This window comes from Ranitomeya imitator, chromosome 5 (assembly GCF_032444005.1).
Source record: "Ranitomeya imitator isolate aRanImi1 chromosome 5, aRanImi1.pri, whole genome shotgun sequence".
Lineage (NCBI taxonomy): Eukaryota > Metazoa > Chordata > Amphibia > Anura > Dendrobatidae > Ranitomeya > Ranitomeya imitator.
This window is the reverse complement of record NC_091286.1, coordinates 157,117,413-157,138,681: the sequence shown is the minus strand read 5'-3', so window position 1 is coordinate 157,138,681 and position 21,269 is coordinate 157,117,413. Positions and strand designations below refer to the sequence as shown.

At 42.3% G+C, this 21,269-nt stretch overlaps 1 protein-coding gene across 2 annotated transcripts in view; it reads left to right on the top strand.

Moving 5' to 3' along the window:
• Positions 1–21,269, top strand: part of SMYD3 (SET and MYND domain containing 3) — a 1,365,594-nt gene that overhangs the window by 173,986 nt on the left and 1,170,339 nt on the right. For both annotated transcript variants that reach the window (XM_069769233.1, XM_069769234.1), the window contains exon 3: positions 10,084–10,191. In XM_069769233.1, the coding sequence (XP_069625334.1) occupies positions 10,084–10,191 (108 nt within the window). The remainder of the gene's footprint in view (positions 1–10,083; positions 10,192–21,269) is intronic.

The following is a 21,269-nucleotide window of genomic DNA, read 5'->3' as shown; positions in this document are numbered from 1 at the left end:
GTGTCATTTACACTTCGAGTTGCTGCCCCAGCAGTACTCTAACGACCGGGCTAAGGTTGCCTTTATCGTGTCCCATTTAGAGGGAGAGGCTCTTTCCTGGGTGAATCCTCTCTGGGAACGAGACCCTATTATGACCAGTATTGCCACCTTTTTGGACACTTTCAGAAAGGTTTTTGATGAGCCCGGAAAGCTCGCTTCCACAACTGAGGCTCTTTTTAACCTTTATCAGGGTACCCTCTCTGTGGGGCAATATGCCATATGCTTTCGTACCCTGTCTTCAGAACTTGGATGGAATAACGAGGCACTGATAGGTACTTTCTGGCGTGGTTTGTCGGGAAAGATTAAAGATGAGCAGGACGGGATACTCCCACTACCTTGGAGGAGCTCGTTTCACTTGCTACACGCATTGATTTGCGCTTCCAAGAGCGCTCTAGAGAGGCTGCTAGGGAGAGGAGGCCTATTCGCCCTTTCTCTTCCTCTTAACCCATGCAGGTAGATCGAGTCAAGATGGCAGATCAACGCAAAAGAGAGAGGCTGGCACAAGGTCTCTGCTTATACTGTGGTGGCACATCTCATTTCCTGCGCTCATGTCCACAGAGGCCGGGAAACGCCTCCACTTAGTTCAGGTAAGAGAGGCCTCCCTAAGTGTGTGTGAACCCTCTCCACCTCTTGCTCTTTCTGTTTTGATTGTTCAGGGTCAAAGACGTGGCTCAGAACTAGCATATTTGGATTCGGGTGCGGCAGGTAACTTTATTCGGCTTAAGGAGGTGAAGAAATACCGGATTCCGGTGGTAGCCCTGAGATGTCCTCGAATGATTGCTTCCGTAGATGGCAAGCCTCTGCAGGAGTCCATCTCTATGGTTACTGAGGAGGTAACTCTTCAAGTGGGAGCTCTGCACCAGGAGAGGATTGCTCTACGTTTTGCCCAACTTGTCTCATCCCCTTCTGCTCGGTCTTCCTTGGCTTCGGACTCACGAACCTGTCCTGGATTGGCGTTCTGGTGAGATTCTTCGGTGGGGACATCCATGCCAATAGAGGCGCCTAGCTTCAGTCCGACCGGTTACGGTTTCTCAATCCTCCTCTGGTCCTGAGGGCTTGCCTTCTGCCTATTGGTCTTTTTCTGACGTTTTTGACAAGAAAGAAGCTGAGACTCTTCCACCTCATCGGCCCTATGACTGCTCTGTCTAATTACATCCTGGGACCACACCACCCAGAGGTAGAAGCTATCCTTTATCTCTTGCTGAGACGTCTGCCATGTCCGAGTACATCCAAGAAAACCTCGCTAAGGGTTTTATAAGAAAATCTTCCTCACCTGCTGGTGCCAGTTTTTTCTTTGTAAAAAGAAAGACGGCTCTTTACGTCCCTGTATCGACTACCGTTGTATGACATCACGGTAAAGAATAAATACCCGCTGCCATTAATTCCGGAGCTCTTTGATCGCTTGAGAGGGGCGCGGATTTTCTCGAAGTTGGACCTACGTGGAGCCTACAATCCCATGCGTATTCACCCAGGGGATGAGTGGAAGACTGCTTTTAACACCCGGGATGGACATTATGAGTATCTCGTCATGCCCTTTGGTTTGTGTAACGCTCCCGCAGTTTTTCAAGAATTTGTCAATGACATCTTTCGGGATCTGCTTTACTCCTGCGTTGTGTTCTACCTAGACGATATCCTCATTTTCTCACCGGATCTGTCTTCTCATAGAAGGAGCGTCCGACTCTTCCTGCAGCGCCTCCGGGAGAATCGGCTTTATGCGAAGATGGAGAAGTGTATCTTCGAACGATCATCTTTGCCCTTTTTAGGATATATTGTATCTGATAATGGACTGGAGATGGACCCAGAGAAGTTATCTGCTATTCTCCAATGGCCTCGTCTGGCAGGGGTGAAAGCTATCCAACGCTTCCTTGGTTTTGCTAATTAGTACCGACAGTTTATTCCGCATTTTTCATCCATCATCAAGCCTATCTCTGATCTCACTCGGAAGGGATCCAGTTCTATCTTGTGGTCTCCTGAAGCCGAAGAGGATTTTTCTAGTCTGAAACAGGCTTTTTCAACCGCACTTGTATTGCATCGGCCTGAGGCTAAAAAGCTGTTAGTCCTGGAAGTGGATGCTTCTTCCACCGGAGCTGGCGCAGTTATCTCAAAGGTCCTCTTCTGGTTGTTTGGTTTCCTGCGGGTTCTTTTCTAAGGCCTTCTCTCCTGTGGAGTGCAACTATTCTATTGGGGATAGAAAGTTGCTAGCCATCAAGATGGCCCTTGAGGAGTGGCGCCATTTGCTGGAGGGAGCTGTTTATCCGTTTATCATTTTCACTGACCATAAGAATCTGACCTACATCCAGTCAGCCTGGAGGCTAAATCCCCGACAGGCCAGGTGGTCCCTGTTCTTCGCTCGCTTTCACAGGTCAACAAAAAAAAATTTTTTTTCTGGTGTCCAAAATATTTTAATGAATTTGGGGTATTTTTGGGGTGCTGATTCTGAATATGCTATCAGTTTTGCCAGATTGGCTCAAGTTTTTGAGATTTTTGGTATCTTATTTATAGCACTTGTTGGTAAATGCGACGCATCATCTCATTAATTTCTTTGGATTAGTACTTGAACTGAGCAGTTCTCAATATAGTTTTGTGTTAATTAGTGTTCTAAAAGTTTGTTCATAGCTTGATTTTTGCACTAACTTTATGTTGTTGTCTGTTTTCCAGTGAAAAGCATGAACTCATCAAGAAGAAGTTGTCTTAACGATCCAGACTCATTCTGTTACATTTGTGGTGAATACACACTGCCAATACACACTTCATCATCATCAGATGGGGGAAGGTCAGGTAACATGGTAACCACAGGTACAGGCACATCTTCACAATGAGGGACAGGCCTTCTTGCAGATTCCATGTTCGGATACTCCCATTTTCGTTTCTTATGCTTATTGAATCCTTGCACTTGCACTGCACAGAAATAACAGTCATCATGATGATTTTTTTGCTCTCTCCACACCATTGGAACACCAAATTTGAAGCTTTTTCTTTGTCCTTTGCTCCATTTTCGTAATAATTCGATACATGCTTTGCACACTATGTGTGGTGCCCAAAACTTGTCTTGGTCCCCAAGCATAACCCCAAAATAGGCAAAATACACTTTTTTTACGAAGTCTGTTATGTTTCTTCTATGTTTTGGCAGTGTGTATTCACCACAAATGTAACAGAATGAGTCTGGATCGTTAAGACAACTTCTTCTTGATGAGTTCATGCTTTTCACTGGAAAACAGACAACAACATAAAGTTAGTGCAAAAATCAAGCTATGAACAAACTTTTAGAACACTAATTAACACAAAACTATATTGAGAACTGCTCAGTTCAAGTACTAATCCAAAGAAATTAATGAGATGATGCGTCGCATTTACCAACAAGTGCTATAAATAAGATACCAAAAATCTCAAAAACTTGAGCCAATCTGGCAAAACTGATGACATATTCAGAATCAGCAGCCCAAAGTTACCCTAAATTCGATGAAATATCTTTGGCACCAAAAATGCTGTTGACCAGTGTTATGAATTACATTTTCGTCCTGGTCTGAAGAACGTCAAATTTTCGACCCAGCCTGGGTCATTTTTAAACTTTGCTATGTCCAGAGAGCCAAGTAGATGTGGTTCATCATGCTCTTAGAGCTATCAATAATCATGTGGCATCTGTAGGGGCATGGTAAATGGCGCAAGAAGGAAGCTGTATACGTGCACAGCCAGCGCTATTAGGAGTGGTGTAGGCCTTTTGGCAGTCTCCCAGTCCAATTTACTATTTGTCTTTTCATCAATTTTTGAAGTATGTCCAATTCTAAGTAATGTATAAGAAGATGAGGGTAGGCGTTTGATGATGACTGTGCTGCAGTAGAAGATGAGTAGCTCCACACACTTGATTGCACATTTCTGGTTTGAGTGAAGCCTTTTTCAAAATAATTCTCAGTTAAGCATGTATGCAATAGCAGCACTATCATCATCAAAGGGGGTCTACTACATGGTGGTGTGACTGCAGAGGCTGCCTATATTACAGGCTTATATTGGAGTTGTGATAGTAGTGAAAGGCGCAACTCCACCAGGTGAGCCATATCTCACCCAAACTTTAATTCACTGTGTCACCCTATGTTCACCCTATGTTCACTGGTCTTTTTCCCCTTTTTCAGTTCTAGGTAATATCACCGTTGTGTAATGCATCATAAGTATTTTTGTAGCCTTCTCCTAACTGATAACATTCAAAAAGAAGATCCCTTTTCTGTGTTGTAAGCTATTTACAGACCATGGTTTGCTGTAAAATGTATTTAGAAAAAAAAATCTCAGGAGAATCTTATTAGAACAGTTAAACTTTATATGGAGTTAATCAGAATCACTGTAAATGGTGACAGCTGTGTAAGGTCTAAGACGTACCATGAGTTTAAAGGGACTCTGTCACCCCCTCCAGCCGTTAGAAACTAAAAGAGCCACCTTGTGCAGCAGTAATGCTGCATTCTAACAAGGTGGCTCTTTTAGTTATTGGTGCAGTCAAAGCAGAAATAAAGCGTTTTATAATTTCGCAAAAATACCTGTCTTCAGTCCTGGAAGCAGGTCTTAACCCCCCTGCTGCACACGCCACACTGCCGTCACTCAAGGCTTCTTCGGCACCGGGCGCTGTTTTCCAATCAAATCTGGCACCTGCGTTGTTTAGTTCTGCCAGGGGCAGGCGCAGTGAGCGCTGCCCGTCTGACCTCAGATGCAGTCTCGCAGACTGCGCCTGTGCGGCCACCCTGCTTGTGAATCCCAGCCCCGCACTGTGAATAAAGCATAACACACTGTTATTTTTGCAAAATTATAAAATGCTTTATTTCTGCTTTGACTGCACCAATAACTAAAAGAGCCACCTTGTCAGAATGCAGCATTACTGCTGCACAAGGTGGCTCTTTTAGTTTCTAACGGCTGGAGGGGGTGACAGAGTCCCTTTAAATATGATTGGCTAATTCTGAAAACCACATCCAAAATTATAACACTATATTCAGACTTATTCAACCACATTATTTTAATTTTGTTTTTGTTTTTTTCTCAATGGATTTGTGATGGATTTCAGTTTTTTCCCCTCAATGGATTTGTACAGATTATGGGTGGCATTAACCCCTTTCTGACATTAGACGTACTATTCCGTCAAGGTGGGGTGGGCCCGTACGACCACCGACGGGATAGTATGGTATATGCGATCGGCCGCGCTCACGGGGGGAGCGTGGCAGATCGCGGCCGGGTGTCAGCTGACTATGGCAGCTGACATCCGGCACTATGTGCCAGGAGCGGTCACAGACCGCCCCCGGCACATTAACTCCCTGCGTGCTTTCCTGAGACCCCCGGAGCAACACAATGTGATCGCGTTGCTGCGAGGGTCTCTTATCTCCTCCCTGCAGCAGGCCCTGATCCAAAATGGCCGCGGGGTTGCATCCGGGTCCTGCAGGGAGGTGGCTTCACAGCGCCTGCTCTGAGCCGGGAAGCCTCCAGGAGTGCATGTCAGATCGCTGATCTGACACAGTGCACAGCAAAGTGTCAGATCAGCGATCTTACACTATAACATGATGCCCCCCCTGGGGCAATGTTATAGTGTAAAAAAAAATATTCACATGTGTAAAGAAAATTTTAAAAAAATTCCTAAAAAAAAAATATTGTTCCTATAAATATATTTCTTTATCTAAATAAAAACAATAAAAGTACACATATTTAGTATCGCCCTGTCCTTAACGACCCGAGCTATAAAACGGTCCCACTAGTTAACCCCTTCAGTGAACACCGTAAAAAAAAAAAAAAACGAGGCAAAAAACAACGCTTTATTATCATACCGCCAAACAAAAAGTAGAATAACACGTGATCAAAAAGATGGATATAAATAACCATGGTACCGCTGAAAACGTCATCTTGTCCCACAAAAAAACGAGCCGCCATATAGCATCATCAAAGAAAAAATAAAAAAGATATAGTCGTCCGAATAAAGCGATGCAAAAATAATTATTTTTTCTATAAAATAGTTTTTATCATATAAAAGCGCCAAAACATAAAAAAGATATAAATGAGGTATCGCTGTAATCGTACTGACCCAAAGAATAAAACTGCTTTATCCATTTTACCAAGCGCGTAACGGTATAAACGCCTCCCCCAAAAGAAATTCATGAATAGCTGGTTTTTGGTCATTCTGCCTCACAAAATTCGAAATAAAAAGCGATCAAAAAATGTCACGTGCCCGAAAATGGTACCAATGAAAATGTCAACTCGTCCCGCAAAAAACAAGACCTCACATGACTCTGTGGACCTAAATATGGAAAAATTATAGCTCGCAAAATGTGGTAACGCAAAAAATATTTTTTGCAATAAAAAACGTCTTTTAGTGTGTGACAGCTGCCAATCATAAAAATCGTCTAAAAAGCCCGCTATAAAAGTAAATCAAACCCTCCTTCATCACCCCCTTAGTTAGGGAAAAATTTTAAAAATTTATTTATTTACATTTTCCCATTAGGGCTAGGGTTAGGGCTAGGGTTAGGGTTAAGGCTACAGTTAGGGCTGGGGGTAAAGTTAGGGTTAGGATTTGGATTACATTTACGGTTGGGAATAGGGTTGGGATTAGGGCTAGGGATGTGTCAGGGTTAGGGGTGTGGTTAGGGTTACCATTGGGATTAGGGTTAGGGGTGTGTTTGGATTAGGGTTTGTTATAATTGGGGGGTTTTCACTGTTTAGGCACATCAGGGGCTCTCCAAACGCGACCTGGCGTCCGATTTCAATTCCAGCCAATTCTGCGTTGAAAAAGTAAAACAGTGCTCCTTCCCTTCCGAGCTCTCCTGTGCGCCCAAACAGGGTTTACCCCAACATATGGGGTATCAGCGCACTCAGGACACATTGGACAACAACTTTTGGTGTCCAATTTCTCCTGTTACCCTTGAGAAATTACAAAACTGGGGGCTAAAAATAATTTTTGTGGAAACAAAAAAGATTTTTTATTTTTACGGCTCTGTGTTGTAAACTGTCGTGAAACACTTGGGGGTTCAAAGTTCTCACAACACATCTAGATAAGTTCCTTGGGGGGTCTAGTTTCCAATATAGGGTCACTTGTGGGGGGTTTCTGCTGTTTAGTTACATTAGGGGCTCTGCAAACGCAATGTGACGCCTGCAGACCAATCCATCTATGTCTGCATTCCAAATGACGCTCCTTCCATTCTGAGCTCTGCCATGCGCTCAAATGGTGGTTCCCTGCCACATATGGGGTATCAGCGTATTCAGGACGAATTGGACAGCAACGTTTGTGGTCAATTTCCACTGTTATCCTTGGAAAAATACAAAACTGGGGGCTAAAAAATAATTTTTGTGGGGAAAAAAAGAATTTTTATTTTCACGGCTCTGCGTTATAAACTGTAGTGAAACACTTGGGGGTTCAAAGCTCTCACAACACACCTAGATGAGTTCCTTAGGGGGTCTACTTTCCAAAATGGTGTCAATTGTGGGGGGTTTCAATGTTTAGGCACATCAGTGGCTCTCTAAAAGCAACATGGCATCCCATCTCAATTCCAGTCAATTTTTCATTGAAAAGTCAAACTGCGCTCCTTCCCTTCCGAGCTCTCCCTTGCGCCCAAACAGTGGTTTACCCCCACATATGGGGTATCAGCGTACTCAGGACAAATTGTATAACAACTTTTGGGGTCCAATTTCTTCTCTTACCCTTAGGAAAATAAAAAATTGGGGAAGACAAGATAATTTTTGTGAAAAAATATGATTTTTTATTTTTACGGCTCTGCATTATAAACTTCTGTGAAGCACTTGGTGGGTCAAAGTGCTCACCACATATCTAGATAAGTTCCTTAGGGGGTCTACTTTCCAAAATGGTGTCACTTGTGGGGGGTTTCAATGTTTAGGCACATCAGTGGCTCTCCAAACGCAACATGGCGTCCCATCTCAATTCCTGTCAATTTTGCATTGAAAAGTCAAACGGCGCTCCTTCCCTTCCGCGCTCTCCCATGCGTCCAAACAGTGGTTTACCCCCACATATGGGGTATCGGCGTACTCAGGACAAATTGTACAACAACTTTTGGGGTCCATTTTCTCCTGTTACCCTTGGTAAAATAAAACAAATTGGAGCTGAAGTAAATTTTTTGTGAAAAAAAATTAAATGTTATTTTTTTTTTAAACATTCCAAAAATTCCTGTGAAACACTTGAAGGGTTAATAAACTTCTTGAATGTGGTTTTGAGTACCTTGAGGGGTGCAGTTTATAGAATGGTGTCACACTTGGTTATTTTCTATCATATAGACCCCTAAAAATGACTTCAAATGAGATGTGGTCCCTAAAAAAATGGTGTTGTAAAAATGAGAACTTGCTGGTCAACTTTTAACCCTTATAACTCCCTAACAAAAATTTTGGTTCCAAAATTGTGCTGATGTAAAGCAGACATGTGGGAAATGTTACTTATTAAGTATTTTGTGTGACATATCTCTGTGATTTAATTGCATAAAAATTCAAAGTTGAAAAATTGCGAAATTTTCTAAATTTTCGCCAAATTTCTGTTTTTTTCACAAATAAACGCAGGTAATATCAAAGAAATTTTACAACTCTCATGAAGTACAATATGTCATGAGAAAACGATTTCAGAATAACTGGGGTCCGTTGAAGTGTTCCAGAGTTATAACCTCTTAAAGGGACAGTGGTCAGAATTGTAAAAATTGGCCCAGTCCATAACGTGTAAACCACCCTTGGGGGTAAAGGGGTTAAGGGTGGAAAAAGTTTTGAAATAATAATTTATTGTTATATTCTTACATGAGAAAAACCTGATGTTACCAGGTCTGCATAGACATTTTTTCCATTCTAAGTATAAAGTAAAATATGAAAATGATGTCAGTGACCTATCGGGACTGATTCATTTTTCAGCTCATCACGCTTTTTGTAGAGTGTTCATGTCGCCGTGCAGGACTGTTGTCTGAATTCATGAAAAATGCAATAAAATATGTTTTTGACAGGCCGTTTAATGAAGTAAGGAGCTAGCCGATAACTGCCTAATATGTATATGGGCGCCCTGCACTTTTTTGGTTAGAAGACGTCAGGAGAAAGAAGCCTTGGGCATTTAAGACTTCAGCATGTGCAATTTTTTTCTTGGTAATTGGTAGTGCATGCCCGGTATATCACATGACTACTAAGGCCAATCATTCTTTTTTTTTTTTAAACAGTTAACCAACTTTTTAAAATCTGTTAATATTAGATAAGATTTTGTAATGTCACATACACTATGAAATTTACAATTTGCATTGACCAGATACCTAGGTTTGATGTTCATTTTCAGTTAAATTGGTATTCTCTAGGTTCAAACGCATCCATTATCTGTGTGATAGCTTCCCAAAGACTGTGGGTCAGACCACTGGGGCCTCTAGCAATCCCAAGAAACGAGGCACTGAACTGAATTGATCATGCACAGTGCCGCTGCATTTATCGTCACAGGAGTGCCTAAGACCAGCTGAGTTCTATCTTCAGTGCCCCCATTAAAAAAATCCTCTTCTAGGACACAGCAGTCGGACCCCAGCATTGGGAAGTTATCCCAAGGAAAGGGGATAATTTTGAAACTTGAGAATACTTTTTTTTTGTGAAAATCTTAAACGGTACTCACTGAAGCTTCTCAGTTGATCAGTGGGGGGATTGGTTGCAGAGGTTTATGACATGTCATCAATGTGATTTCTTGAAAAATTACATAAAATATACTATTTAAAATTTTCTAAGATCAAGAAATAATCTTTAGAATGAGCTTTAGAAATATTGTATTTTGTGTACTGCTCTTGAAATTGATTGAAATTCCACGGGTTTGGTAACTAGTTTGTTTTATTATTTTTTTCTTTAAATGGAAGAGGAAATGAGTAGACCAGTGGTAGACACTTACTGGTCGGTCTATTTTAAAACTTGTTTTAATAAAAATTAGTGGACAACCCAATAAGATTTTTTTTTTTCGTGCAATCAATTCTCCAATATGCAGGCAAATTTAATGGCATAGTCCTTACACTAAAAATGAGCACAGGGAAAATGTAAATGTTTTTGTGTGTAACATTTTCTTGTGTTTTTACTTTTTAGAAAAAAGCTTGGAAAGACCACAAAAGAGAATGTTTGTGCCTGAAAAATATTTTCCCAAATGTTCCAACTGACTCTGTCAGACTTGTCGCTAGAATTATCTTCAAACTGGTGAGTTTTGTTAGAATTGTTGAATATGCATATACATGAATGAATATAAATGAAAATCTGACTCTGGTGTAAACTGATAACAGCCAACAAGGAAAAATTATAAATCTACAGAATCTTCACACACCTCGCATCTGCACTTCTTTGGAACCTTTTCACTCTTCTTGAGATTGTCTGACCCCGAATTCCTTTTTTTTTTAATGCTAATCTGTTCTTTATTGTAATATACCACACTCCTATACATTTTTTGGGGTTCTCTCTTTCATTCATCCTGAACTTCACTTCATTACCTGCGGATCTACCAAACTTGCCAGCTCTCTGTGCTTTATTATGTCACATCAAAGCTTGAACTTGCACTTCCCGACCTCAGGGTCCAGCACCGCCCTCTGTCCGCCCGCTGCACACCCATTGGCAGTCAGTATCTGCCGCTGCAATGACCTCTGTCATCACTCCAGTACTGGAAATAAGAGACCAGTGTCCTATGTCCTCTCATCTGTGGAAAGCAGCACAATCTCTACACTCCACACCACATCCACAGTGTGATAGAGCGTCACATTTCTGCACATTACCCCCTGGCATAGGAATCCTGTGAAGTGAAAAGTCTATAGTCATGTGCGTGTGCAAGAGTGTAAATGTGTGTATATCTACATATATACCTTATAATACACTTCAGTTGTTGCAGAACCTCATAGATTCACACCTCAACTGCTGCAGAACCTCGTAATACACACCTCAACTACACAATGAATCTCAAAGGAAAAACACACACATAGTAGCCAAATGCTAACCAGTAATGGGAGTATTAGGGGTGAGAGTGGAAGAAATCACCGCCACATGTGTGTATATAGGATAAATAAAGACCCATCAATGAAGCTATAAGTATGTAAAGAGGACACAAACCAAATGGACGAGTCTAAAGTATAAAAAGGCTATCTTTATTAGTGATATAAAATTTTAAAAATTGGAAGGGATGGGAATGGATGACCAGGTGGAAATTGGACGTGATAGCAGACGCCGTGACAAAGGCAGACGCTGAAATACATGTCATGGTGGAGGTTTCCAGGTACCCTGTACTCACACTGACACCCAGGTAATGGATGAATGGATGAAGGATGGATGGAGGGATGGATGAGAGATGGATGGATCAGAGATGGATTGATGGATGAGGGAGGGATGGATGAGGGAGGGTGGGCTAGATAAGGTAGGGATGGATGAGGGAGGAATTCATGGATGAGGAGGTGAGGGATGTATGGATGTATGGATGATGGAGGGATGGATGATGGATGGATGGATGATGGAGGGATGGATGAGGGATGCCTGGATGAATGGATCAGGGATGGATAGATTGATGGATGAGGGAGAGATGGATAGATGAGGGAGAGATGGATGGTTGAGGGAGGGATGGATGAAGTAGGGATAGATGGATGGATGGATGAAGGCGGGATGGATGGATGACGGAAGGATGTATGGATGGATGAGGGAATGAGGAATGGATGAATGTATCAGAGGTGGATGGATGAGGGAGAGATGGATGAGGGAGGGATGGATGGATGAGGAATGGATGGAAGCTGAGTCATTCCTCTGCTGCCTTACAATGACTGGAAAGGGTCTGGTAGAGACTGGGGGTGATATCTGTTGTGACGTTACCGACCAGTATCTTCCAGACAGGAAAACTCCTCTACTCGGCTCCTCCAGAATCAGGAGAGAGCTGCTCACATGACTAAGTTTGCTATCTAGGACACCATGCAGAATGTTTAAAGGGAGTATATTACAAGCTTTCAGCTTTCAGCATTCTGTATCCTAAGTTTAGTGTATTGCTAGTGTATGGTGTTACACATAGGGGTTTTCCACTTGACATCATAATATAATCTGTGAGTGGGTTTGTAAGCATTTACATAAAAAAAAAAAATCATGTGTCATTTGTAGTTAAGATTTAACACCTTCCCGACCTCCGCCGTACTATTATTGCGGAGGTCGGGTCCCCTGCTTTGATGTGGGCTCCGGCGCTGAGCCAACCTTAAAGCCAGGACTGTTGTGAATTCTGTTGTCGAACTCCCTCCTGTGGTCGTGAATGGTACTTCGGTGAGTTCTGTCCATGGACTCCCTCTGGTGGCTGTGAGTGGAGCTGCTGCTTCTGAGGTTCCTTACACAGGTGACGTGGTTTAGCCTTTGGTTGGCTGCTCTATTTATCTCCACTTAGATCGTTACTCCATGCCAGCTGTCAATGTTTCTGCATTGGTTCAGTTCGCTCTTGGATCTTTCTGGTGACCTGTCTACTCCAGCAGAAGCTAAGTTCCTGATAGTATCTAATTCGTTCATTGTTTTCTTGTCCATCTGGATATCATGATTTTGTCTTGCTAGCTGGAAGCTCTGGGATGCAGAGTGGCATCTCCGCACCGTTAGTCGGTGCGGAGGTCTTTTTGCACACTCTGCGTGGTCTTTTGTAGTTTTTTGTGCTGATCGCAAAGCTACCTTTCCTATCCTCTGTCTATTTAGTAAGTCTGGCCTCCCTTTGCTGAAACCTGTTTCATTTCTGCGTTTGTGACTTTCATCTTTACTCACAGTCAAGATATGTGGGGGGCTGCCTTTTCCTTTGGGGAATTTCTCTGAGGCAAGGTAGGCTTTATTTTCTATCTCTAGGGCTAGCTAGCTCTTAGGCTGTGACGAGGCGCCTAGGTAGAGTCAGGAGCGCTCCACGGCTATTTCTAGTGTGTGTGATAGGATTAGGGATTGCGGTCAGCAGAGCTCCCACATCCCAGAGCTTGTCCTGTGTGAGTTTTAACTATCAGGTCATTCCGGGTGCTGCTAACCACCAGGTCATAACACAGGACATGTCAGCTGTTTTGAACAGCTGACATGTGCCCGCAATAGCGGCGGGTGAAATCGCGATTCACCCGCCGCTATTAACCAGTTTAATGCCGCTGTCAAACGCTGACAGCGGCATTTAACCAGCGCTTCTGGCCGCGCTCCTGAAAATTATCGCATCGCCGACCCCGTCACATGATCGGGGTCGGCGATGCGTCGGGATGGTAACCATTGAGGTCCTTGAGGACTCTATGCTTACTGATGCCGGCCTGCTGTGAGCGCCCCCCCTGTGGTCGGCGCTCATAGCAAGCCTGCATTTCAGCTACATAGCAGCGATCTGATGATCGAGTGGTGCCTGCTTCTAGCCTCCCATGGAGGCTATTGAAGCATAGCAAAATTAGTTAAACACACTAGTTATATCAAGGTATAGTATAAAATATTAATAAATATAAAATATAAAACCATATATTATAAAATCAAGATACCCAGAAGCACCAATGTGTCAAAATAAGGTGCAATAGTAAAAAAGTGCAAATGCTTTAAGTGCAAAAAGACCTATATGGGTAAAGTGCTATTAGTTGGGCCAATATATACAGTCACTTACTTTAGGATATATAGAATAATAGACGGATCGCCAATGCGGTATGGTGCACCCCCACGCGCGTTTCGGACGCACAGGGTGTCACCTTCTGACGAAGGAGCTGTGCGTCCGAAACACGCGTCGGGGTGCACCATACCGCATTGGCGATCCGTCTATTATTCTATATATCCTAAAGTAAGTGCATTTGCACTTTTTTACTATTGCACCTTATTTTGCGCTCTTTCTTATAAGCACATTGCTGCACTGTATTATATACAAAAGAGTTTTTTTTACACATTTTTGCAAAAAATCCTTTTTTCGTTTTTTTACTGCCATCTTTCTATATAGTCAGTCCTTACGGGTATAAATATACATATAATACATACGATGGTAGCCAAATAGCTATGGGCACTAATATAATTGTTGCATACATGTATATGCAATGATATTTTGCTTTTAATATTGATTTTTACAAATTAATCTATACCATGCAATAAATAAAAATTAAATTATTCATATTCTCTGTTGTGATTGGTTTTTCTGGCCTTACCATGTTATGAGCACGACTCCCTCTTCTTGAAGCATAGCAAAAGTTAAAAAAAAAGTTTAAAAAAAATATGAAAAAAAATATAAGTTTAAATCACCCCCCCCTTTCGCCCCATTCAAAATAAAACAATAAAAATAAAATCAAACCTACACATATTTGGTATCGCCCGATCTATCAATAAAAAAAGGATTAATCTGATCGCTAAACGGCGTAGCGAGAAAAAAATTTGAAACGCCAGAATTATGTTTTTTTGGTCGCCGCGACATTGCATTAAAATGTAATAACGTGCGATCAAAAGAACATATCTGCACCAAAATGGTATAATTAAAAATGCCAGCTCGGCATGCAAAAAAATGATCCCTCACCTGACTCCAGATCACGAAAAATGGAGACGCTATGGGTAACGGAAAATTGCGCCATTTTTTTTTTTTTTTAGCAAAGTTTGGAATTTTTTTTTTCCCACTTAGCTAAAACATAAACTAGACATGTTTGGTGTCTATGAACTCGTAATGACCTGGAGAATCAAAATGGCATTTTAGTGAACCTAGCAAAAAAGCCAAGCAAAAAACAAGTGTAGGATTGCACTTTTATTTGCAATTTCACCGCACTTTTTTTCCCCGTTTTCTAGTACACGACATGCTAAAACCAATGATGTTGTTGAAAAGTGCAACTTGTCCCGCAAAAACAAGCCCTCACATGGCCATATTGACAGAAAAATAAAAAAGTTATGGCTCTGGGAAGGAGGGGAGTGAAATGCGAAAACGCAAAAATGGAGAAGGGCAAGGTCGTGAAGGGGTTAAACCATTATAACCCTCCTGATTTCTCTTTGGTTCTTAATCAATACTTTTTGTAAGGATAAAAGCAATCGGATATTATGAGCATTGGTTCGCTTTAGTATTGCCTTAGTGAATGTTCACTTATGGTTAACCTCTACTTATTGAATTTTTTAGACTTACCACCAGTATTGTTAGATTTTCTTCACATGTGAGACCTGTTGGTTAAATGCTGTGACATTTGTAGGAGAATGTGCAAGACCATAGGTGTCTGAGTATCTGCGTTGCTATTATTATTAATTGGGGTTCTGGTCCTTTGTTCTTTTTCTAGTACCTGTTCCTGAATTTTAATTATGTTTTATTGATTTTCCAAATAAAGTAATTGATTAAAAAAAAGTTTTTCTTGTCACTTCTATTTTTTGCCATTTTAATACCATACACATGCTGATTTTTTGTTTTAAAACTCTATAGATAAGATGTGCTGCCCAGTAATTACGGACCATTTTGTTAACAGGACAATTAGTGTGTTATAAAGCTTTCAAGTTAGTATAGCTTTGAGCTGGAAAATCTGCATAAGGCCGGCGTCACACTTGCGAGTTTTATGGACGTAAGAGCGCAGAAACTACGTCCGTAAAACTCGCATAACATACGGCACAATGATTCTCAATGGGTCTAGTCCTATCAGCCGTATATTACGGATCCGTAATATACGGCGTTCTACAGCCGCACAAAATCGCAGCATGCTGCGTTTGTCAGCGTATCGCGCAAAAAATACGCCAATGCAAGTCTATGGGAGAGCGTATAATACGCAATGCATACGGACCATGCGTGTGCCTTGCGAGAAATACGCAACTTACTGGCAGATGTCCGGAAATGTCCAAAGGACTCAATCAGGCAGGTGAGACATGCTAATTAGCTAAAAAAGCCAGACAGTGAACCCGGAAGTCTGCTGCTCGCCTCCACGGAGTGAGATTCAGCATGGCCAGCATAATTAATGTAGACATGCTGATCATTTTGGTCCAAGAGAGGCCTGTCATCTGGGACCAAAGAGACCCAAATTATGCCAACAGGGCACAAAAAGAGGCTGCATGGAGGAGTGTGTGTGGGTCCCTCTTCCCACATTATGACCAGCAGCCACGTGAGGCACAGCGACAGATAAGTAAGTACACCCATGTTTTAAATGTAATGTTCTTGTGAAATAGCAGGCCTTTACTACTTAATTTATCATCAAGAATGTCTTAAATATTCATGAAAGAACTAGAAAGCCCACCAGTAGATACATGGTGTTGTACATGATAAACGGATTTCAGTAATGTTTTGAATAGGTGTCCCTTACTAAACAGTGTTTCCCATTAATTGTCCTTTCTGTGATAGAGGTTAGGGTACTCTGTCCTTGTGGCCTTGCTTGATAATTGTGTGTGTTGTTTTTCAATTTAATATTAAATGTGCTCCACAAATGCCTATTTGTATGCTACCCTTCAATCTGTGTATTCAATTTCACCTTGTGTGAGCAATCTGCATAATGGTGTAATGAATGTGTATATTTTTTGTTGTTTTAGTGGGTGATGTTACAACAAGGTGGCGGAGTATCCGTGACCAGTTTAGGAGGGAGAGGCAGCAGCGGGAGAAAAGTGGAGCCGGGGCACCTCCTAAAAAAAAAAAAAATACGTCTACTTCGACCGCCTAACCTTCCTTAACCCCAGCATGGACCTCAGGCCGTAAGTACAAACATCACTCACTGTTTTTATTAAGTCTTTTGATACAAATTTTCCTTAAAATTTTGAATAAATCAACATTTTTCTTTTTCAGAACTCAGTCTAACCTCACTGACAGGGAGACAGGGTCTGAGTCAGAGCTGGTCATTGACCCAGTTGGGGAAGGTGAAGAGGTGGCTGGTCCATCTACTGCTCCCTCCGGCTCCATCCCTCATGGATCCTCCACATCTGGCCAGGCAGCTCCATCTGCATCAGAACCACACCCAGAGGCCCCAGAGTTTGCATCTTCCGCCGCAGCATCATCAGCAGCAGCAGCACCACCACCTAGCCAGGATGACCCTGGAAATAGCAGCAGCCCAACTGTTGCCCTGGATTCATCCCCACAGGCTGCAGTCAGACCACAGCGTTCACGCCGCAGGAGAGAGCTGATCCAAAGCCGGCGAAACGTTGATGCTGGGGTCATGAACTATTTGGCACGGGTTCGAGAGGATGATGGGGAGGAGGGATTTACAAGGAGCCTTGCCCAGTACTTAAGGTCCATAGAGCGGGAGTTGAGGCTGCGTTTGAGAGGGTGTTTTCAGATCCTTATTGACGCATGCACCCCCCCAAATAACCCATACAATCTCTTGCAGATGATTGAACAGTGGCAGATGTCACCTGAAAATATTCTGCGGCCACAGAGATTACAAGGCCTGGCTGCTCAACAAGGATCTGAAGCACCCCCTCAACGTCAGCCAACCCCTCAACCCCAACCCACAACGAACCCACAATGGCAACCTCAGCAACATATGGCAGGATATCATCAACCATCCCAATATGGCCACTTATCCTCACCTAGTGCTGGAGGCTGGTCCCAACCTGGGTATGGACAATATGGTCATTTTGGGTTGGGGTATGATTCACGGACATATGGTCAGCAACAGCAGGGGTATGTCCCAAATCCTCGGCCCACTCTTCAAACTTTCCAGCATCATAGCTGGGCTAATGTCCCTCAGGCCACTACAACATCTGCACAGGGTGCTGGACAATTGGGCCTACAAAGGCCACCTGATGCTGACCCTGAGCAAGCTACATCTCCTGCACCAACCTACCAGGACTTGTAATTTTTTTTGTTTTTGTTTTATAATGTTTCCTTGTTATATTTTTGTGGTTTAGATTCTTTTATCCACAATATTGGTTTAGATTGTGCATACATAGCAGTCTTAATTGTGGATGTTGTAAATAATTTTGTGGCCACTAAAAACAGGCAAATTTGATGCCAAAATCTGGTTATGGGCCAAAAAAAAAAAAACCATAACAAATGTTCTTCAGTAAAAAGTTATATTACTACCAATCAATGTCTGGATGCGCTCGAATCCTTCTTCCATCACACACACATGATATGCTGACAACCATATGTGAAATAATTAAATACAACAGACCGAGTTTATAAATTGGTTAACACATACTTCATAGATCCAAATAATTAAACATGCAAAAATGCATAGTCTTGCCAGGGAGTAGCACCTTGAGGACTCAAAAAATAATTTGTAAAGACATCACGAACTTTAAGACCAGAAAGTGGACGGCGCGAAGGAGGGACATATGGGGTAGGTCTACTAACATTGTTCATGAGGTGATCTTCAAAATTTGGAGAGGAACAATCATGTATTCTTGTGAAATTATGTAGAATTACACAGGCTTTGATCACTTCATTGATTGTAGCCTCACTCAGCTGGATGGCAGACTGAAGAACACGCCATTTGGCAACAAGAATCCCAAAGGCGCACTCAACCAGTCTCCGTGCCCTTGCAAGTCTCAAATTAAACACCCTCCGCCGGTTTGTCAAGGTTGCGCCTGGGGTAAGGCCTCATGACGTGCCTCGTCAGTTGGAAGGCCTCATCTCCAACAAAAACAAAAGGCACTGCTTCTGCATTGGAGCCTGGGAGTTGTTGAGTTGGTGGGAGGTTCAACTGGTTGTCACGTAGCCGCCGACCCATTATGGACGAATTGAAGACCCTAGAGTCTCCAGTTCGCCCATAGGCCCCAATGTCTACAATTATAAACCTGTAGTTACTGTCAGCAACTGCTAACAGAACTACAGAGAAAAACTGTTTGTAATTGTAGAATTGGGAACCAGAGTTCGGCGGCTTACGCACCCTGATATGTTTCCCATCCACAGCTCCAATGCAGTTAGGGAAGTCACAAGTATTTTTGAAACCAGTGGCGATTTTGAGCCAATCCTCCTGTTGGGGCTCAGGCATCACAACTTCCTGAAGTTTCTGCCATATTTGGGAACAGGTTGTCCTAACAATGCCTGAAATTGTCGACCGCCCAATCAGAAACTCCATGTGTAGACCCGCATAGGACAAGCCTGTGGACAGGAAGCTGCAATACAAGAAAAAGGTACAAAACACATTAACATGATGACTACGAAAACAGGAATAAGCACAAGTGTATATTTCATTTACTAGGACATTATTTACAATAGAAAAAGGTTAATTTTAATATCTTAAAATAATAGCATATTCACAACATTCTTTTATATGTGCTTGTGGCTTCATGTCCAAGATAAGTTACTGAAACATAGTAGGACAACACACAGTTTTGAACAAACAAACAAAAAACGGTATGGGCGAATGTGGAATACATACCGTAAGGTTAGGAGCAGACGCTCCTCAGCAGAGATGGCTTTTCTCATCCAGGTGTCCTGATAGGTGAGGCCAGGACGTAAGATCTCCAACAACATATCAAAAGTCCTGATGGACATGCGACTATACAGGTAAAACTTGTCAGGATGTGCCCTCAAAGCTGAATATAGTCTCTGGAAATGTCGTTTACTCTGGCGTTGGGTCAATAGAGGATGGACCCACAATCTTCGTCTCCTCCTTCGCGGATCAACATTGCCCGGATATGGCTGGCCAAAGCGACGAGACAACACCCAGTGAAGCAACACCCGCTGAGTTGTGCTTAAATACACATGGTCAGACATGTTTGTAAGATCCAAGCAACACAGCCAAAATATGCTAGAGAACATATAGGGCAGATGGGAGGGGTCCACCTGTTGTAGAGGGCTTAAATAGTGTGTTTAATGATGATTTAAATGATTTGCAGGCCAGAAAACCGTTAAATGTCCATTTTGTGAGGGTGCGTGAAAAATACGCCATACGGATTACATACGGATTACACACGCACAAGCACATGCGCAAAATACGCGACCACACCTAAGAAACGCATTAACTACGGAAGTCGATTACGGAGACATTGTGGCGTATTGAACGCGTAGTACGGACATATAATACGTTCCGTATTGTCTTACGCCAAGTGTGACGCCGGCTAATAGTGATGAAATTGACAAAATACTCACTTGCCTAATAACTGTGCACACAGTGTAGATCAATTATACGTTGGATATCCATAACAATATTAACTAAAAAATGCTAGAGAATATCCTGTTTGATGTTCAGACACACAGGTTGATGGGTTCCTAAATAATAAATCTATTAAGCCTTTTTATCTCATACACTGTAGTTTCCAATATTGATCCCCTCCCTTTACTCAAAGTTTATCTATGCCTGAATCTCAAACCTAAAAGGTCTTATTTAACTCTTTCCTGACATACTATTACATCAAATGTCAGGCTCCCATCTTTGATGCAGGCTCAGGACCTAAGCCAGCATATTTTACGGTAATTGATGGCTGTTTTGTAGAACAATTATTTGCCCCTAACAGCCAATCAACCCTTTTGTGATGCAATTACAGAATACTGATGGGTTGCGATGGCAGCCAGAGCTCTGCCGAAAGTCCTCATCATTGCTATGATGGTACACTTGTGAAGACTAGTGATGGAGGTACCCCCCGATGTTCGGGATCGGCGGGTTCACCTGAGTTTTTCTGTAAAGTTCGAGTTCGGGGCCGGAGATGACGTGAACTTGCATCCGAACCCCGAACTGACGTCACCGCACTAACACTGCCTGAAAAAGCTAAAGACTGCCGAGTGCAGTGAATACCACCGGAAGGTAGTGAGCAGCCCCGGAAGCAGATGTGGCCGGGAGACAGTGGTACGGGAGGACACGTCGCTGGACAGGTAAGTATAATATTTATAATGTTTATTATTAATTTTATGTTTTCTTTTACAGGCCCTAGACCCGAACTGGACTGTAACTGTAACACGGGTTTCCCATGGAAACCCATGTTCGGGACCTTTTTAGTGCTCGGAGATTTAGTTTTCATCGCCTCAGCTGAATGATTTACAGCTTTTAGCCAGCATAAGTGGGGGTTGCCTGGTTGCTAGGGAATCCCCACATGTAATCAAACTGGCTAGCAGCTGTAAATCATCCAGCTGCGGCGAAAAAAACTAAATCTCCGAGCAGTAAAAAATACTCGGACAACACCCGAGCGTGCTCGGGAAATCTTGAGTAACATCACTATTAATTTTTTATTTTATTTTTAGTGATCACTTAATTTGAGTATTTATACTTTTTATATAAATCCTTTTTAAAACTTTTTTTTACTTCATTTTTTAGTCTCATTAGGGGACTTGAATCTGAGATCATTGCAAAAAAAGTCCACCCATTCAAATTATGAGATTAATTAATCCTATTGATAAACAGTGTAACCAGAAAAAAAAAATCAAAACTACAGATTTGCATTTTTTGGGGTTAATTCAGGTTTGCAAAATG